We start from the raw sequence: 21,205 nt of genomic DNA, 5'->3' as shown, positions 1-21,205 counted from the left end.
AGAATCAGACTCCCCTCGGTGCAAGGAGCCCAGGTGGGTAGCTCAATCCCAGGACTCTGAGATCCTGACCTGAGTGGTAGGCAGGGGCTTAACCAACTGAGCCACCTTTTATTATGCAAACCTTTCTTAAAGATGTAACTGCCACTTCATTTCATTTCATATAAACTGTAAAACAGGGACACCTGGGTGGCTCAGTTGGTTAAGCATCTGCCTTTGGCTCAGGTCATGATCCTAGGGTCCTGGGATCAAGTCCTTCATTCAGCTCCTTGCTCAGTGGGGAGCCTGCTTCTTTCCTGCCTGCTCTGCCTGCCACTACCCCAGTTTGTGCACGCTCTCTGTCAGACAAATAAACAAATCTTAAAACAAACAAACAAACTGTAAGATACTATACTATATCAGATATGTTCATCTTATAAATTATTGAAATAGAGATAGTTTCATTCATGTCTGTAGAACTTAATACACTAGGCTATAAAATGTTAGCAATCTCAGGGGTAGGGGGGTGCCTGGGTGGCTCAGTGGGTTAAGTCTCTGCCTTCAGCTCAGGTCATGATCCCAGGGTCCTGGGATCAAGTCCCAAATCGGGCTCCTTGTGCAGCAGGAAGCCTGCTTCTCTCTCTGCCACTCTGCCTGCTAGTGCTCTTTGACAAATAAATAAATAAAATCTTAAAAAAATAAAATAAAATAGTACACTAAACTAATGCATCTAAAATGCCTCAGAAATGGTTTGCTTAAGTAGTCTGAATATGATCCTGTAATCTTCCTATTACTGAAAGAAAATGTAGTTTTTAGGAAATGTCACAAATATATAAAAATCTTACCAGATTCAAACACAAGAAGTAAAAGATCTGCCTAGAGTCATTCTCCTCAAGAATTTGTTTTAGTGATTCCTTAATAAACCTGGGGATCGATTGGGAGCTATGCTGGAAAGCATCACCCATGAAATTATAAAGAGGTGTTCCTTCAGGAGAATATCCAATTAGGGTGCCTTTCTGTCCTCTCTTGGAAGGAGATGATAAGATGTTGGCAGCTTTTAAAAAAGGGGAAAAAATAACATTAAAAATGTTTTGAAAGTTTAAGCTACCAAAACCAAGATGGCATCTGTTGGCACTAAATGCAAGCCCTGAACAAATTCCCAAACTAAGTAAATGATTTCAACATCAGAATCCATGAGATGAAATTTCCTAAGGGGAAAAATGCTCACACAAAATGAAGAATATAGCGCTCACTACCACTCCTCCAGACAGGACATGTTCAGTGCTTTCCTGGTGTGCTGCTTTGTTCAAAGCTCGAAGCTGGTCTGTTATTGGATGTGTCCAAAAATTTCCAAAAAGTAGAGCACTAATAAAAATGGGAAAGGATCCATAGCGGGCATATTTGGAAACTTCCATTTTGACTGAACAAATGGAATCGACATAGAAATCCAGGATCATGACAAAAAAGATTACTGTTGTGAAAGGCATTATGAGAGAAAACCAAGACTCGACTTTACTCTAGAAATTAAAAAAGAAAAAAAAAATAAATTGTTAGTACTGCACTGGAATAAAGTTCATGTCTTATGCTTTAGTTAATCCCTTTATATTTAAACAAATATTCTAACTCAATATGATTCATAAAATGCTAAGAGCTGTAAAATATTAGTATATTTCCCAGTAACCCCCAAAGTATTAAAAATAAAAGTGCTATGGTTTAATGATTATATAAATTCTAGGTGACCCACAATCCTTGTCTGTAACACACAGTAACTATTAAACAGGTTCTTCAGCGTCTCGGTGGCTCAGTTGGTTAGGCGTCCGACTTCTGATTTCTGCTCAGGTCATGATCTCAGGGTTGTGGGATCAAGCCCTGCAACAGGCTCAGTGTGGAGTCTGCTTGTCCCTTTCCCTCTGCTCCTCCCCCAGGTCACCCATTCTCTCTAAAATAAATACATATTCTTAAATTGATTCCTTTGGGCCACAGGAATAGGATGAATATATAAATGGAATAGTACCTGATTTGTATTTTCTATAAACAGTAAAATTTACCCCAAAATTTTTCCAAAAATTGTCATAAAAAGCAATGATAATTTAAGATACTTGCAAGCTCAAAGTGAAATAAAATACAATGTACTGAACTAAAATTTTTAAGTAAGAGCAAATCATTTTACTTATTACCAATAAATTCCTACTCTTACCTCAGTTGTCACAGAAAGAACAATGACCCATGGGCACAAGAGGAGCACAGAAACAAGATGGGATAAAGCTTGAAGACGTTTGGCTCCACCAACATCTACAGAGAGTTTTCTGGAAGCTGTATGAAAACCAACTTTACAACACAAAGCCAGTACTAGCAACAATACTCCACCCTATGAGTAAAATTAGATAAGTTTCATTAGAAACACACAGCCAATGCTCAATCCTTAAATACATAATATTTGAAGAAATGGAGCTATTAATGTCTCTCTTCCATACCCCACATTACTGAACTACTTAAATGTCAGGCAGTACTGTAAATTACTGCAACTTATTTCAAGTGCACTTTTAAAGCTATAGTTGCTCTACTTTTTTACAATCTCTCGATCACATTAGGAACAAAGAAAAGAACATACCTTGTGATCTGCCACACCTAAGAAGGCAATGGCTGTGTAAAGCATGTGAGTTAGAGCACTGTCATGATGTCCTTCAGCTAAGTGAGTTGCAGTAAAGGAAAAAAAATAACCCCAAATATTAACTCCTTGAATCCTGAAGTCGTCCTATAATTTTAGCTACATTATTTTAGGCTGACAATAGACTAGTTTGGGGGCCCCAAACCTGACTACTTGCCAACAGTTTATTGCCCTTAAAAACAAAAAAATTAAAAATTTAATTTGGGGAAATGATTTACAAATTGGGACGGCCTATATTTCTTTTGTTGTCTCCAAAACAATTAGAATAGCCCTTGAGAAATAGTTGTTAAATTTTAGAAGTCAACTTCCAAAAGTAAATGCATGTATACTGTAAGTATGACAAAGGGACAAGAGCAAGGAATTTCTTGGACCACTACTGTCATGAAATTAAGGTTGCTCTTTCAGAGAATGTCAAATCAGTCCTAAATCTGTTTCTAAATCACTAAACACATAAACCTCAATAAAGCAAGTAGCAAGCAGAAAGGGGCATGGGTGGCATATCACAAGCAACCTGTTCTGCAAAGTCACACCACTCTCTTTCATTGTAACAAAGTAAACTGTTACTTAGTTAAATGACAGGCTTTATGACAGTATCAGTAACCAGAAGAATCAAAACTGGTATTCTAAGGTCAGCTGAATGGAGTGGGCAAAGGTGTATAGACAGGGAAGAACAAGGCAAGTCTGTTTGTAGAGGAAAATGAGTATACATATTTGACTGGAAAGCTGAGGTTACAGAGTAGTGGAAGCTCGACTAGACGTAAGAGTTTAGAGCAAGAGAGTGATTACTAGGTGAAGGAACTCAGCTTTTTCTCTCAGGCAAAGATGTCAAAGATTTTTCAATAAATTTCAAAGAAGTTTATATTTAATAATTGCAACTGACTTCTAAATTGATCATTTAAATCATTAAATTTGTTACAAGGTAGCCAACAGAGTGATTTTGTTGACAAGCAAGTAAAAAAAAAATTTTTTTTAAGCACTAGGATATTCTAAAATAGTCTTTCATTGTCCCTGTAGAAGATATTGATGGAAATGCTATAAAATACTTAATTTGTTCTAAATTTACTCATTATTTGAATACCTACATTAACCCATGGAAGTTTCATTCATGACTGATTTTATTTTTATTTTTTCATGACTGATTTTAATTCAATCCTCCTTCTTGTCCCATTCTGCCAGTCTTCTATTTTTCCGCAAGACTAAAGTATTTCAATTTATTGTAAAAGGATACGGTGTTCAGCCATTTTAGCCATGAGATCATCATTGTCGAAAAGCAATAGGCAGATTACAGCAATAATGAAAAAAGCAGCCCCTCTTGTCTGAAAATGAAGAAAATATTAGCAAGGATGGCTATTTTAAGAGTTGATATTCAAGGCCATGATTATATAAATGCTAAAGAAAAATTATTTTCTAAATAAATATTTAAAGAAAAAATAACATCTCACATTAAAGCCCTTCTACTATACAATATAAATTTGCAGTATTTTTTTTAAAGATTTTATTTGTTAAAAAAAAGATTTATTTATTTGACACAGAGAAAGAGAGAGAGAGCGTGAGCGCACAAGCAAGGGGAGCAGCAGAGGGAGAGAGAGAGGCTGGCTCTCCACTGAGCAGGGAGCCCGATGTGGGGCTTGATCCCGGGACCCTGGATCACGACCTGAGCTGAACGCAGACACTTAACAGACTGAGCCACCCAGGCGCCCCTAAATTTGCAGTATTAACAGTAACATAAACAAGTAAAGAGCTCCAACAAATTCTGCAGGATATTTTGAAGGCATTTAAGACACATAGGAGGGCGCCTGGGTGGCTCAGTGGGTTAAGCCGCTGCCTTCGGCTCAGGTCATGATCTCAGAGTCCTGGGATCGAGTCCCGCATCGGGCTCTCTGCTCAGCGGAGAGCCTGCTTCCCTCTCTCTCTCTGCCTGCCTCTCCATCTACTTGTGATTTCTCTCTGTCAAATAAATAAATAAAATCTTTAAAAAAAAAAAAAAAAAAAAAAAAAAAGACACATAGGAATGACAACCTGAACTGTCTCCTTGCTAAGAGGGCTAGCCGGGTTACTGTGCACAAACTATTAGTGTTTGCAGAATTAATTTTCCTAAATGTTACTTTGCTTCTGGTTGAAAAGCCCAAGCAGCTACAGAATAATTAGTAGGAACTTATTTTATTCTACAACATGTAAGTGATAGAGAAGACAGTTAATTTACAATAATATCAATATTCTAGTTGCCATTCTTCTAGGGAAAAAGAGTAAGAGGCACATTAGGAAAATTAGCAAGTCATTTCTCATATTCAGCAAAAGTGTAGAGCATTTAAAAGCTGATGATTCTTTTTTTATAAGTTTATGTTCTCATCTCAGAAAAGGATTTTGACAAAAGAAAATTAGGAAGAACATACTGCCTAGTTTATGCAAATACTTCAGAATGCTTGGTATAAAAGCCATCTGAATAGCAATATGATACATTCTGTATTTATAAATTTACAAGTATAAAACAAAACAAAACAAATTTACAAGTATACTGCCACACATTTTCATTAAATAAAAGTTAAAATTTTTTTTTAAAGATTTTATTTATAAAGTTCAAATTTAAATGATCTTTTTTTTTTTTTTAAAGATTTTATTTGACAGAGAGAGAGAAATCACAAGTAGACAGAGAAGCAAGCAGAGAGAGAGAGGGGAGGAAGCAGGCTCCCCGCAGAGCAGAGAGCCCGATGCGGGGCTCGATCCCAGGACCCTGGGACCATGACCCGAGCTGAAGGCAGAGGCTTTAACTCACTGAGCCACCCAGGAGCCCCAAATAAAAGTTAAAATTTAAAGTGAGAATCCTATTTTATTCATGAACATGATTACCACTACACTTGATAAATTCTTTGTTAGTGTGGTAGATGGATATCTTGACAAATGTCAGTATACATAAACCACACAATTTAAAATTTCATAATTTTCATTAAACTAGAATATGACAATATCAACAAAGCCAGAATATAATTTAATTTTTTGTTAAAGAGGGCAACTGAGAATTTTGTAGGGCTTCAGTCATAACAAAGAAAAAAACACATGTTCCTGGATAGATGCCCAGATTCATTATAGACACTAATGGCATGATGTGTACGATTCATATTCTCATTTCTGAGTATTAGGGCAGCAAAATTTTTATTTATTTTTAATTATATTTTTAAAAGATTTATTTATTTGAGGGACGCCTGGGTGGCTCAGTTGGTTAAGCAGCTGCCTTCGGCTCAGGTCATGATCCCAGCGTCCTGGGATCGAGTCCCCACATCGGGTTCCTTGCTCCGCAGGGAGCCTGCCTCTCCCTCTGACTCTGCCTGCCACTCTGCCTGTGCTCTCTCTCTCTCTCTCTCTCTGACAAATAAATAAATGAAATATTAAAAAAAAAAAAGATTTATTTATTTGAGAGAAAGGTGGGAGGGGCAGAGGGAGAGGGAGAGAGTGTCAAGCAGACTCCACACTGAATGAACAAGGCGCCTACACAGGGCTCAGTCTCACAACCTTGGTATCATGACCTAAGCTGAAACCAACAGTTGATGCCTAACCGACTGTGCCAGCCAGGGGCTACCCAGTTGTTTTTTTTTTTTAATGTTTTAAAGTCATTTGTATTTCTTTTGTGAGTTGTCTTTCCCTGCCCTTGGCTCATTTTTATTGAGAATCTTACGCATTTTTCTTAACTGACTTTACTAATTTATATTTTGAAAGAAACATAAAACTTTTACTTGTGGTAGTTTTCTGTTGTTGTTTGCACGATTTCTGTTACACAGAAACTTAAAATTGCTATGAAGTCAAATGTACTAAGTTTTCCCATTGTGATTTTCCCCCACTGCTTTATTTTTATTAGAAAAAAAATTTTTTTAAAGATTTTATTAATTTATTTGACAGATCAGAAGTGGGCTAGAAGCAGGCAGAGAGATAGGGGGAAGCAGGCTCCCCGCTGAGCAGACAGCCCGATGTGGGGCTTGATCCCAGGACCCTGAGATCATGACCTGAGGCGAAGGCAGAGGCTTTAACCCACTGAGCCACCAGGCACCCCTATTTTTTAAAAATTTTTAAAAAAGATTTTATTTATTTATATGACAGAGAGAGAGAGATCATAAGTAGGCAGAGAGGCAGGTAGAGAGAGGGAAGCAGGCTCCCTGCTGAGCAGAGAGACCGACGTGGGCCTCGATCCCAGGACCCTGAGATCATGACCTGAGCTGAAGGCAAAGGCGTAAGCCACTGAGCCACCCAGGCACCCCTTCCCCACGGCTTTTATGCTTAGAAAGTTCTTTGCTTGTAGTTAATTATCCATCTACATTTTATATTATATATGTATCGATGTTTTATATATTATACACATTTATGGCTGTTTATATTTTACATACTATAGTATATCACATTTATGTATAGTGTTTTATACTATAGTTATGTATTTACATATTATTATATTACATTAATATCTCTGTATATTATACATTTTTATTGACAAAATACTTCAATCTACTTGATATTTATTTTAGAGTATTCTATGAGTGAGATTAAATAGTGGCATCTGCTTTAATATTAATGATCCCATTTGAAATCTATGGGTTAGGTGGTCTCTCTGCTCTACCTGGTATGTTACTTTGTTCACTTAATTTTATTCATCTGCCTCATTACTTAGCCTCAACAGCTCTTTTTAGAACAGGGACTACTAGGGGCACCTGGGTGGCTCAGTGGGTTAAAGCCTCTGCCTTTGGCTCAGGTCATGGTCTCAGGGTCCTGGGATCGAGCCCCACATCACATCACATCAGGCTCTCTGCTCAGCGGGGAACCTGCTTCCTCCTCTCTCTCTGCCTGCCTCTGCCTACTTGTGATCTCTGTCTGTCAAATAAATAAATAAAATCTTTAAAAAAAAAAAAGAACAGGGACTACTACATATTATTTGTCTTTATTTCTCCTTTCCCCTATAACTGGGACAATGCACCATGCACAGCAAACTATCTAGTAAAAAAGAAATACTGGGGCACCTGGGTGGCTCAGTTGGTTAAGCAACTGCCTTCAGCTCAGGTCATGATCCTGGAGTCCGGCATTGGGCTCCTAGCTCCATGGGGAGTCTGCTTCTCCCTCTGACCTCCTCACCTCTCATGCTCTCTCTCACTGTCTCTCTCTCAAATAAATAAATAAAATCTTAAAAAAAAAAAAAAAAAAAAAAAAACAACTGCAGATACAAAAATTTGGAATTGCAGATTCTTGACTCCTTGACCAAAAAAGGGTAGTACTTAAATTACTTAAGATAAATAAGGCCTAGTTGGCAAAATGTTGGGCAAATATCCATCAGACTTTATAACAAGTGTTCATAAGTGTTTTCTAAAGATTATGGATAAGGGTTAAAAATGAGGTAATGAGGTGAGCAAGAGACTTGGGTACAGCATGACGGAAATCTTCGTGGTGATCAATCTGTTCAGTGTCCTGATAAGGTCTATGAATTGTACCAATGTTAATTTCTTGGTTTTGATAGTGTAATTGAGTTGGGTAAGAAATTACCACTGAAATTGAGTGAAGGGCACTCTTGGTGCTATTTTTGAAACTTCCCTGGATATATGATGATTTCAGAATAAAAAGTAAAAAAAAGTTTGTAAGAAAAAGTTAAAATTAGCAGAAAAAGCCCCTGCATTCTTTTAAATGGTGAAACATTTTATTTAATTGGTTTGGATAATATTTCACATGTATAACTTTCAATTTTCAAGTAACTAATAACAGAAAATTTTACCTTTGCTGGTCCTCCTCCAGAACTAGTGAACAAAACACTGAGTAGTGAGATGACAACAATATCACTGTGTTCAAATAGCAGCAAAGTCCTATAAAAATACAACATTATCATTCACAAAATATATCTGATTTTCACCAAGAAGCATGAATTCAACTGCAGTAAGAAAAAATAAATATTTCTCCTTGATTTCACAAAACACTGAGAAAAATAAATAGGGACAATTGCTTTGGAATAATCTATCTTCTGGCCTTATCTACCCCAGAAAGGGTGAAACTAGGGTAACTTGGTTAGTTCAGCTGGTAGAGCACCTCACTCCTGATCTAGGTGGTCAGTTCAAGTACCATGGTTGGGCGTAGAGCCTACTTAATTTTAATTAAAAAAAAGAAAAAAAAAGGAGAAAAAAAGCTAAAATGGTATAACTTATAGGATTATATCACATCAATTTCTTGTATATGTGTACCAGGAAACACTTAGAGGGTGCTCCTATCAGCTTTATCCGCAGCAGCCCCAACCTAAATGTCACTCATAAGAGAATAAATAATAAGGAATATGCCCATTCAACAGACTATTACACAACAATAAAAATGAATGAAATTCTATGAATATATTAAGAAATGCTGAATTGTATGCCATATTTTTTTATTAAGAGAATTTTTTTTTTTAAAGATCTATTTATTTGACAGAGAGAGACAGTAAGTGAGTACAAGCCGGGGGTATAGCAGGCTCCTTGCTAATCAAGGAGCTTGATGAGGGGCTCAATCCCAGGACCTGGGATCATGACCTGAGCTGAAGGCAGATGCTTAACCCACTGAGCCACCCAGGTGCACCTGAACTGTACACTTCAAATGTGGTACAGACTGCATATTTGAGTCCCCCTTAAATTCATGTTAAACCGAACCTCCAGTGTCATGGTGTTTGGAAGTGGGACCTTTGGGGTACATAGGTCACGAGGGTGGAACCCTCCCTCATGAATGAGATTAGAGTCCTCATCAAAAAGACCATAAGAGTATTCTCCTTGCCTGTTCTGCCATGTGAGGTTACTGAGAAAAGATAGCTGTCTATGAACCAGGAAGTAGTCCCTCACCAGACAATCTGCCTCACCTTGATATTAGAATTCCCAGTCTCCAGAACTAAGAAATAAATCTATGTTGTTTAAAAGCCACCCAGTCTATGGGGCACCTGGGTTGCTCAGTTGGTTAAGCTTCCAATTCCTGATTTCATCTCAGATCATGATCTCAGGGTCATGGGATTGAGCCTCACATCAGGCTCTGCACTCAGTGGGGAGTCTGCTTCTCTCTCCCGCTTTGTTCCTCACCCCACTCAATCATGCTCCTTATAAAGTAAGTTAATAAATCTTAAAAAAGAAAAAAAAAATGTGCCACCCAGGCGACAAAGTATTTCTGTTATAACAGCCCAAATGGACTAAAATAAAAAGAATGAATGTTACAGTATATATATCATATTTCAAAAAACTGCCATTAAATGAATGAACTACATATATACATCATATGCATCAATATGGGCAAGTCTCAAATATAACATTAAAGGAAAAAGTAGGGCACTGGGGTGCCTCAGGGGGCTAAGCCTCTGCCTTCAGCTTGGGTCATGATCTCAGGGTCCTGGGATCGAGCCCCACATCGGGCTCTCTGCTCGGCCTCTCTGCCTCTTGTGATCCCCCTCTCTCTCTGCCTGCCTCTCTGCCTACTTGTGATCTCTGTCAAAAAAAAAAAAATCTTAAAAATAAATAAATAAGTAGGAAAAGTACGCTGTAGAACATGCATGCAATGGAATTCTACTCATACAAAGTAAACAACTTGCAAAGTTAAACGTGAAAAAAGATACATATGTGAAAAAACTATACAGAAAACGAAGAAAAGCAAAACTTAAGGGGTGCCTGGGGGGGCTCAGTCATGAAGCATCTGCCTTCAGCTCAGGTCATGATGCTGGGGGTCCTGGGATCGAGCTACAAAGAGTTGGGTTTTCTGCTCAGCAGGAAGCCTGCTTCTCCCTCTCCCACTCTCCCCTGCTTGTGTTCCCTTTCTGGTTGTTCCTCTCTCTGTCAAATAAATAAAATCTTAAAAAATAAAGAAAAACAAAACTTAAGATGCTGATTGCACCCAAGGGTAGGGGGAGATGGGGACACAGTCAGGAGTGGCACATAGGGTTTCAAAGGTATTGGGGGCTGGGTGCTAGATACATGAAGGTTCCCTTTATTATTTTTTGAAGATTTATTTATTTATTTGAGAGAGAGAGAGGAGTGACCAAAAGGAGAGCTACAGGGAGGGACAGAGGGAAACTCAAGAAGACATCCTGACTTTTTTTTGTCTTTTGTTTTTTTATAGAGAAAGAGGGAGGGACAGAGGAAGTACAATGTGGGGCTCAATCCTACTACCCATGAGATCATGACCAGCCCCAAAACAGAGTTAGATGTTTAACTGGTTGAGGGCTGATAAGGGCTCAATCTCATGACCTGAGCCAAAATCAAGAGTTGGACACTTAACTGACTGAGCCACCTAAGGACCCCAGCATGATGGCTGCTTTTGCTTATTAAATTAAATTTAATTAATTAATTTAAGAGAGAGAGAGTGCAAAAGCAGGGGAAGGAACAGAGGGAGAGGGACAAGCAGACTCCATGTTAAGCACAGAGCCCAGTGCAGTGCTTAATCTCAGGAGCCTGAGATCATGGCTTGAGCTGAAAACCCAGGGGCCCCTGATGGTTTTCATAAAAGAACAAGAGGGGCAGTGTCGGCAGAGGAGCTGGTGGTTGTGACAGGTTGTAAGTAGGAAATATAAGTATAAATGAGAAGTCAAATAAAAATTTAACAATATTCCACCTTTCTTCCCTACCTAACACACAGGGACAGTGATTTAATAACATACAGAACAAAATATAATTTAATGGAAAAGAAATTTTTTAAGAAAGGATTTTATTTATTTGAGAGAGAGAGAGAGAGAGAGAAAAAGAAAGAGTGAGATCACAAGCAAGGGGGAAGGGTAGAGTGAGAAGCAGACTACCTGCTGAGCCAGTAGCCCAATGTGGGACTTGATCTCAGGACCCTGAGATCATGACCTGAGCTGAAGGAAGACACTTAACCAACTGAGCCACCCAGGCATCCCCAGATTTTTTAAAGATTTTATTTATTTATTTTAGAGAAAGCATACGCACAAGCAGGCAGAGCAGCAGGCAGAGGGAGTTGGAGAAGCAGGCTCCCAAGTAAGCAGAGAGCCTGACGCGGGGCTTGATCCTAGGACCCTGGCATCATGATCTGACCCAAAGGCAGACACATAACTGACTGAGCCACCCAGGTGCCCCAAAGATTTTCCTACTGATTGATTTCATTTACCATTTCAGACCTTTAAGTTTCTAAAATCATGTGCTAGAAGGGATCACCAATGGATGATAAAAAATCACCTATGTTAAAAATTTTCTGAAACTGTTTGGACTCTTAACTAGTATAATATCACAACAGAACATGAACAGTACATTTACAGTGTTCACCAAAAGATAGTCCACATATTAAACAGGTTCTGTCAGCAACGCCCCATGTATAAATATTGAGTTGTAACCAATGCTATAGGAGTAAGAGAAGCATTTATATATAACTTAAAATACCTGACATAAAATATAATGGAATAAAACTAATATTAAAAATTAAGAAAAACAAATAAACATTCAAAATATGCATTTTTTATTTACCTTAGTGGTCCACAAAGAGTGAGGCCAAAAAACCACAAGAGTGAAATGATACACCCAGCAACTGCATGTTTAAATATTTTGATCCACTATGAATGGAAATAAAAAGTTAAAAATTTTAGTCATATATATTTTGCTAGTATCTCGAAATCTTAAATAAAATATACAAGGAAAGAAAATAATGGTAGCACTTAAATATTTTAAAGGCTAAATAATTACATTTTTATTTTTATTTTTTAATTTTTTTTAATGAAGATTTTTATTTATTTGATAGAGAGAGACAGAGCAAGAGAGGGAACACAAGCAGGGGGAATGGAAGAGGGAGAAGCAGGCTTCCTGCTGCGCAGGGAGCCCAATGAGGGGCTTGAGCCCAGGACCCTGGGATCATAACCTGAGCTGAAGGCAGATGGTTAACAACTAAGCCACCCAGGCACCCCAATAATTACATTTAAAAAAATAATCACATATTTTGAACTGAAACAGAAAATGTTAAGATCCCTTGACTAAATCTAGATTTGTAAGACAGCATTGTGTTTTCCATTTTCTATGTTCTTGTCTGTTCTTAGATCTTGAGATCTTTTTCTATAAAATACAAATTTGTGGGTTTTTTTCATTAGTTTCTCACTAGTTTGCTAGAACACGTAATGTTTTAGTCTTTAAATTCTTTTCCACCAGATATTCGGAGGTTGAATTACTTGAAAAGAGGGAAAAAAGTTATGATGGGCATTAAAATATTAATCCTGTTTTTCAAAACATGCATGGTCTCTAAAACAGAGGTACGTAAATTTGTCATTCTAATAAAAAGTCATGGCACAGGACTCTAAGTTGTTGCACAAAGTAAACATGTAGTAGGGTCTAACTATTGTCCAAAGAGGTAATAATATGAGATGACAATACAGAATGCAGGAGATTTCTGGTATGCATCCTGAACCTCAGGTGCCTAAAGAAAATAATGATGATGATAAGGGTGACAGCTAATACGTATTATTTGCTGACTATATGCCAGGCACTATTTCAAGAACTTTATATGTATTAATTAATTTATTCCTCACAGTTCCATTAAAAGGTATTATTAACTCCATTTTACAGGTAAGAAAATTGAGGTAGAGAAAAATTAAGAAACTTGCTCCAAGTAAGAGTTCGAAAAGAGGACAAACACAACATGAAATCTGGCTGACTCCAGAGGCTTCATTCTTAACCTCTATGGTTTATCTGCCTCCTAATGACATATGTCCTAGGCTTTGGGCCATGTCTCCACATCTCATTCAGAAATCTTTAGAATAAAGTCTTGCATTTAAAAAAAAATTACTTTAGACCTTAAAATTTTTCTACTCTCTTCTCCATTTTTAAACATTCTGTTATCTTAATACTTTACAGTTTACTCTTGAAGACTTGATACTAAAAGGCAAGTCAAGAGCAACTTAACTCTGGAAATGTTCTGCTGTGTACTTAAATCATTTAAGTAATCTGATCAACGAAAGAGCATTTCTCCTGGCCCAATGTTTAGGAAGGTGCTAGGAAAAAAGGACTGTGGCAAAAACTCACCTGGTGTTTGGTAATACTTTTTCCAGAAGAAAATGGCTTTTGACACAAAACCATAAAAAATGCAGTCCTGTGAATAAGGAAACATTATATAATATAAATATTAGTATATTAATATTTATCTTATATATAAAGTATGATGTTAAGTAAAGATTCTCACTTTAAATAAATATACTACAACTTGAAAGATATGTTACCCTCTAAAAAATTATACTGGAAAACAATATTTCTAATAATAAGGCTTAATAATACTAAGGCTTTCACTGCAATATCTGGAGAACTCTTATTTTGTAATTGCCTTCAGAATCAGTTCACTAGCCACAAAAGAAAGGAGTCTCAATATTTTTTCATATTTTGAAATACGAAAAAACAAAACAAAACACAACAAAAAAACCCAACCTATCTTCTCCAAAACTTAGTAACAGTCTAGAAATAACAGAAATGAAGAATGCCCTCACCTTTCAAATGCCCAAAATGGTCACTTCATTTTAGTAATTAAATTAACTTCCTGTAGTCTTAATGGATTTTTATTTACAGAGAGTGGTCACCATCAAGCTCAAGGTCCAAAGAAACTTTATTCAGAAAGAATTTCTTACTATGTGCAGAATAATGTAAAACTTATTTTATATGAGGAGCCTGTACTGTGAAGGGAGCATACTGTGAACAAAGCCCAGCATAGTTAAACTTAGAAAATAAGGAACATCTGTGCCAGAACAAGTCTCAGGTTACATTCTATGCCTGCTGGAAGGCTGACCTACACCAGTGGTATGGTCTGGGAATCCCTAGGGACTGGAGACTCTTCAGAAGCCTGTGGGGTCAAAACCATTTTTATGAAAATACTAAGAAATTATCTGCCTTCTTCACTCTTATTCTCCCAGGGGTGTACAGTGGAGCTCTTCAGAGGATAAATGATGTGAAATCCTGCATAGACTGAATGCTGAAACAGACATGAAAATTCAGCAAACCTCTATTAAGCTGAACATTGAAAGAAAGGTGCAAAAACCTCTTTAACACAAACTACAGCACAAGTTGAGTTTTGGGAAGCTATTATAGTATAACAGTCTTCAAAAAAAAACAGTCATTCTCTTTGTACATCTAACCTTAGGTATTTTATTTTTTTGAAAACTTAATCATAACTGTGTAAAGAGGAATAAAAAGCACAAAATACTTTATCTAAAATTTCCTAGAGATAATCAGTTAAAACAAGAGTTTCAAATAAATAAAACATTAAGGAAAAAAGAACTACAGACACTCACCCAAGTTTTAATATAAAAATGAATTGAACTATATGAACTGTTTTTAGGAGATCGTATGATTCAAAAAGTCCCACAGCCTTCAAAAATTTAGTGAAACATAGTAACACAATATATTTTGTTAATCTGAAAAGTAAAAGCAGAAACAAGTTTTAGTATCATTAAAATCACAACTCTGTAATTTTTTTTCCTCATTATACACTAGGGATTATTATAAAAACCACAAATACTCATTAAAATAAATGAAACAAACAAAAAAACCCAAACAACTCCCCATCCACATAACAACTAATAATATCTTGGTACATATACTTCCAGATTCTTTTTTAACAGACACAATCTGCTAAAAAAAAAGGGGGGTGCCCAAACTAAAAATAAGTATGTTCTTGGCTAATTGAGTTGCCCAGATTACTTTCTAATCTGCCTTTTAAAACTTAACAGTTACTTCAAACAAAGAGAATAAAAAGAGACATCAAACTCTTTCTGCGATGAAACTAGAAGAGCACAATGTAAGAAGTAAGAGAGGAAAGGTAAAGGCCTTAGGTTTGCCCCTCCTCTGCTTTGCTATATGAGTGCAGTGAGAGTCATGGTTGAAAAGTTAAGCAACCTGCCCTACAGAGCCGTGTAAAAGCTCAGGAATCTGAAGCACCTCAGAAAGGCCTGGGGAGCTGAAAAGAGAAGCAGCTTCAACAAGTCCTCCAGGTAGCTGGATCCCCACATTCCTACCCATCATAGCCAGGCAACTATCATGACAGGACACATGAGGCTTAGTCTCTGGAGAGGTCTAGACATAAGGCAAAGCAGAGATGAGGGGTGAGGTGCTAGAATAAAATCATGGAAATTAAAAGGAACTTTCCTTCTTAACTCCACCCGACCTCTTTTTTGTCTTTTACCTCTAATATCCTAACAGCCAGGCTGCAATCTCTCAGCAGAACCCTCTTAGGGATCCACTAGGGACAAGCCCCACCAGGTGTTCTAATTAGTTTTTTAGGGCTCCCTCAAATATGAATGGCAAACATAGATAATCAATCTTTTAAGCCCCTTTTAAGATAAGCTTGGGAGGGACCAATCAAAGTCAACAACAAACCAAAAAGATAAAGGGATCATAGGTAACAGCAGCAGAAAACAAAAAGAACTATAAATAACATTCTCTCAGACATAAGAATACTGAATGCATGAAAAAATTACGCTGCCATAAAAAGGAAGAAAAAAAGAGCTCCTGAAAAAAACCCTGAAATTAGGGAAGAAATTACTTCAGTCTTCTAGCCTAGTAGTAGCAGTAATCTTTGATCATCTACTCTCAAGCAGTAAAAAAAAAATTTTGCACATGAAACCCACTACTAATCTCTATGTTGTAAAAGTGTATTACTGTACTGATGTTATATACATTATAAAACATACACAAATTAGAAATTAAAAAGAATGAGATAAAAAGTGGTGAAATCCTTAGTATTTTTTCCCTCACCCTAATAGGACATCTTGTGCAAGCCACTCAAGTACATGACTTCTTAAGTTTACATCAAACAGGTGTTACTATATGAAAAAGGAGGTGTAAGGGAAAACAAAACAAAACACGATGTGTGAAGGATTTCCACGTCTGGCATACTGACCGGGATAAGAAGTCTCTATCAGTGGAAGAAAAAATACAAAAACAAACCCAGAAGTTTAAAAGAAACTGAAGTCGTTCAAACAAAGTTAAAATAATTTGGCATACAATGGGGATATCAAGGTATAATATAAAAACTGATGAGTATGTATAACCCAGTAAGATGGCATTGAATTAACAAGAGCTAAACTATATTACTGTAAACATACAGTAATTTGATTAAGAAGGCACAAAAAACACATTTTAGGAAGATTTTGATGCAATTATTAAAATAAATTTCAGTTCTTCAAAGAATGAATCTCAGTATCTTTACCATCCAAGATGGCTCATTTTCTGTTTTAGTCCAGATAATATTATAGTAAATTAAAAAAAAGAAGATTTGACCAAAGTGCTTTTTCTTATTATGAACACCATCTGGGGGGCGTTTTACAGTGTAGTCTGGAGATTTTAACTATGTGATAATTAATCACCCAAAAGCTAATAAAAATGTTATTGTGGAATAACGTGTACGTCACATCCTAAAGCACCTTAAAGAAATTCCTATTAAACTCATTTGTTGAACATTCAAATATGTTTCAAAGATCAAGCATATTTTCTGGGATGACAAAAATGTTTTATAGCTTGGGGCACCTGAGTGGGTCAGTTGTTTAAGTGCCCAACTCGATTTTGGCTGGGGTCATGATATTAGGGTCATGGGATCAAGCCTGTTAGGCGTCAGGCTCCGTGCTCAGCAGGCAGTCGGCTCAAGATTCTTTCTCTCCCTCTATGCCCCACCCCCTGAGCATGCTTGCTCTCTCTAAATACATAAATCTTTAAAAAAAATTATTCTATAGCTTGACTATGCTGAAAGTTACATAGGTATACACATTTGTGAAAAATGCAAACTTGTACCTTTAAAATCTATGCATTTTATTATAGGTAAATTTTATCTCAATGAAAAAAGGAATATGGCAAAAAATAATAAATTTAAAGTTATGGCTATAATAGCAACAAAAAATCAAGTGTATTTTGTTTTTGAACTCTCTGCAGACTGGCTAAAAACACAGTAAAACAAGGGAAATCTGGGGCGCCTGGGTGGCTCAGTGGGTTAAAGCCTCTGCCTTCGGCTCAGGTCATGATCCCGAGGTCCTGGGATCGAGCCCCGCATCGGGCTCTCTGCCCGGCGGGGAGCCTGCTTCCCCCTCTCTCTCTGCCTGCCTCTCTGCCTACTTGTGATCTCTGTCAAATAAATAAATAAAATCTTAAAAAAAAAAAAAAACAAAACCAAGGGAAATCTACCAAGTCTCTAGCAACTGTCCGGATGTTTTGCGCTAACAGTAAAATCATCTTTAAATATGGAAGAAAAAAAGCATATTAAAACCTAAGATTTATTTATATTTTGGACCATTTAAGCTAGAGAAAAAAGTCACATAGACTTCGGTACACTGAGCATATTAACTATATTAATACTAATTAAATATTCTAGTCAGTGTAGCAATTCAAAATTAGCCAATGAAAATAAAAGTTGAGCTAGAAATCTGTTGTTTATTAGTTCCCAACACAGAGACCAGCATTATATGTACTCAGCAAATGTTTATAAAAAAAAAAAAGAATGTTAATTCTACAACTATACTTTGTGATATGGTGATATCTCATACAGTAACATATATAATGCAATAATACAGTACATTAAGTGGCAACCAAGCTTCTGGCAATCTGAATAATCAGCAACTGAGCTACAGACTCAGAATGAAAGAAAAGAAAGAAATCAAATAGCAACACTCAAAACCTCAGGGGCTTTACTCCTTAAGCTTTTAATTAGGTGTAATAATAAGGCAGCAGGATAGAAGCAAGGACACAAAGAACAATAAAGTCAAGACAGGGAGGGAAAAAACAAAGACCAGGAAAAACAGAAGTATATTAAAAAATCACAGCAGTCCAGGAATTCTCAATGTCAGCAAAGAGCCTTGTATATTCTCCATGGGGCTATACAGCCATTCTTCAAATATTCTTTGCACACTTACTGTATGACAAATGCTATACATGGCCAATGAGACCTAAGGGAAGACTGACACGGTGGCTTCAAGCATAGCCTTCCCTCTTCCTGATCAAAAGAGAAGATGCAGTTGGAAATACTTGTCTTCTTTCTGCCTTCAGGGGAGGACCTTTATCTAAAAAATGTTATCAAAATGTTAACATTATCTATAAGACTTATCCATCTTATAACAAGCCTGAATATGAAAGCCAATACGGGTAGGATGGCAGAGAGTAAAGACAAGGAATCTGGGTCCTAGATGGTATCACTTAGGTGCTGACCAAATACCTACAATGTCTGGTTTCTTTTCTGTGAGAATATCTCCTTATTTGTTTAAAGTTCTTTTCCTTAGGTTACTTACAACTATAAACATATTTCTAGGAGCTATCTGCGACACTTAATGTGTAATACAGACCCAGTCTGCAAGGAGTCTGAGGCCTAAGGAGGACAGGCAACCAAACAAGTATTTATGTGACCTAATATGTAATACAGTTTTAAAAGAATACTGGAAGCAACTAACTCTAACTTGGTAAGCAAAGGCGCATCTTTAGAGTTCGGGACGAATCAGTGTATATTAAAGACTATGTAGGAATTTGGAGTACCTGGGTGGCCCAGTTGGTTAAGCATCTGACACTTGATCTCAGCTCAGGTCTCAACCTCAGGGTCATGAGTTCAAGTCACGCATTGGGCTCCATGCTGGGTGCGGAGCATACTTAAAAAAATAAAAATAAAGACTAACAAGAAAGCGGAGCAGAGAGTAGCATATGCAAAATACTAGTACTAGGAACAAGCCTTTGAATGAATGACTGTATGTAAGGTCAGCTAACCAGATGATGGTCAGAATGACCAGAGATCAAGGAAAAGGTAAATTATATTTAATATATTTGTTTTAAAAAGATAGGACAACATGTGAAATTCTTCTTTTAAAAAAAAGATTTTATTTATTTATTTGACAGAGAGAGAGCCTGGGTGCAAGTGCACAAGCAGAAGCAGGCTCCCTGCTGAGGCAGGAATGATGGGAGGGCAGTGGGGGTTCGATCCCACCGGGGATCATGATCAGAGCCAAAGGCAGACGCTTAACTGACTGAGCCACCCAGGTGCCCAATTTCTAAGTAATTTCTGTTTGAAATATTAATTAAACTTTAAAAATTTGGCACTTCAAAGGCAAGATTTAGTAATAAGGAACATTAATTTGAGAGAGAGCATGAGTGGGAGTGGCAGAGGGAGAGAGACTCTCAGACACCACACTGAACCTGGAGCCCGAAATGCTGAGTGATCTCATGACCCTGAGATCACTATGTGATCTGAAACCAAGAGCTGGGCGCTCAACATACTGTGCCATCCACGTGCCCCTAAGTAAAATACTTCTTGATAACATTACCATTATGATCTGACAGCAATTCTCTTTATTCCTTTTTTAATTTTTAAAATATAAAGATTATAAAAGTAATTTCTGAGTAGCTGCTTGTTATTAAAGTTGTAGATAAAATCATTCCTAATTTTCTCCTCACAGGTGACCAAGCGGTCATCCTTTCAAACCTTTTCCCTTGCATCTTCATGTATGAAATATGCATATTTCATATATTCACATATTTACAATCATATACATATGTTGCTAGTTATATGACTTTTCATGTAATATATGTTCCAGATTTTTGCTACCATTATTAAATCAGGAAAAATTTTTTTTCAGGAAAATTATTTTAACATTTAGTTAAAAGTTGGACTCTGATTTTTATTTTTAATTTATTTATAAAACTTTATTTATTTATTTATTTAATTTTTTATTTTTAAAGATTATTTATTTATTTATTTGACAGAGAGAAATCACAAGTAGATGGAGAGGCAGGCAGAGAGAGAGGAAGGGAAGCAGGCTCCCTGCTGAGCAGAGAGCCCGATGTGGGACTCGATCCCAGGACCCCGAGATCATGACCTGAGCCAAAGGCAGCGGCTTAACCCACTGAGCCACCCAGGTGCCCCTAAAACATTAATTTTTTAAAAAGATTTTATTTATTTGACAGAGATCACAAGTAGGAAGAGAGGCAGGCAGAGAGAGAGGAGGAAACAGGTTCCCTGCTGAGCAGAGAGCCCCATGTGGGGCCCGATCCCAGGACCCTGGGATCATGACCTGGGCCGAAGGCAGAGGCTTTAACCCACTGAGCCACCCTGGTGGTCCTAAAACATTAATTTTTTTAAAAAAGATTTTACTTATTTATTTGAGAGAGAGACACAGAAAGAGAGAAAGGACAAAGCATGGGGAGCAACAGTGGGAGAGGGAGAAGCAGGCTCTCCGCTGGGAAGGGAGCCTGATTTGAGGCTCAATCCCAAGACCCTGAGAACAGGGTCTGAGCCACCCAGGAACCTCTGGACTCTCTGATTTTTAAAGCCTCATTAGTGAGGTCTTCCTCTTGGGCTACAGATGAAACACTAGATAAGGCTAAATAACCACATACTAGTAAGTAGATATCTGCAGTTCATATTGTGCAGGAAAACAGTGAACAGCTTCATTTACTAAAAGGGAAAGATGGGGGAGGGTGTTTAGGAGAGAAATGCTCTTCAACAGGGGCAGTGGCCCTTGAGTCACTCACTGACTCTGGGGGACTCAGGGAGATACATTCTACCTACCCAACTGATGAATCATTATTTGCCATTAACTAGTTTCATTAAATGTTATCATTGGTCTTTTATGTGAAAGAGTACAAAAATCTCTGG

General features: G+C 37.3%; 1 protein-coding gene across 3 annotated transcripts in view; it reads right to left on the bottom strand.

Annotated features, from left to right (window-relative positions):
- Window positions 1-21,205, bottom strand: part of SLC30A5 (solute carrier family 30 member 5) — a 36,116-nt gene that overhangs the window by 12,559 nt on the left and 2,352 nt on the right. For 2 of the 3 annotated variants that reach the window (XM_059175157.1, XM_059175156.1), the window contains exons 2-10: window positions 14,877-14,999; window positions 13,624-13,690; window positions 12,082-12,167; window positions 8,385-8,472; window positions 3,873-3,960; window positions 2,588-2,664; window positions 2,174-2,344; window positions 1,205-1,493; window positions 822-1,030 (exon numbers count right to left, since the gene is read on the bottom strand). In XM_059175157.1, coding sequence (XP_059031140.1) covers window positions 822-1,030; window positions 1,205-1,493; window positions 2,174-2,344; window positions 2,588-2,664; window positions 3,873-3,960; window positions 8,385-8,472; window positions 12,082-12,167; window positions 13,624-13,690; window positions 14,877-14,999 — 1,198 coding nt within the window. The remainder of the gene's footprint in view (window positions 1-821; window positions 1,031-1,204; window positions 1,494-2,173; window positions 2,345-2,587; window positions 2,665-3,872; window positions 3,961-8,384; window positions 8,473-12,081; window positions 12,168-13,623; window positions 13,691-14,876; window positions 15,000-21,205) is intronic. The other variant, XM_059175158.1, reaches the window with a different exon arrangement.

The sequence above is a fragment of the Mustela lutreola genome, chromosome 5 (genome assembly GCF_030435805.1).
Source record: "Mustela lutreola isolate mMusLut2 chromosome 5, mMusLut2.pri, whole genome shotgun sequence".
In the NCBI taxonomy this organism is placed as follows: domain Eukaryota; kingdom Metazoa; phylum Chordata; class Mammalia; order Carnivora; family Mustelidae; genus Mustela; species Mustela lutreola.
This window is presented reverse-complemented; position numbering and strand designations above follow the sequence as displayed.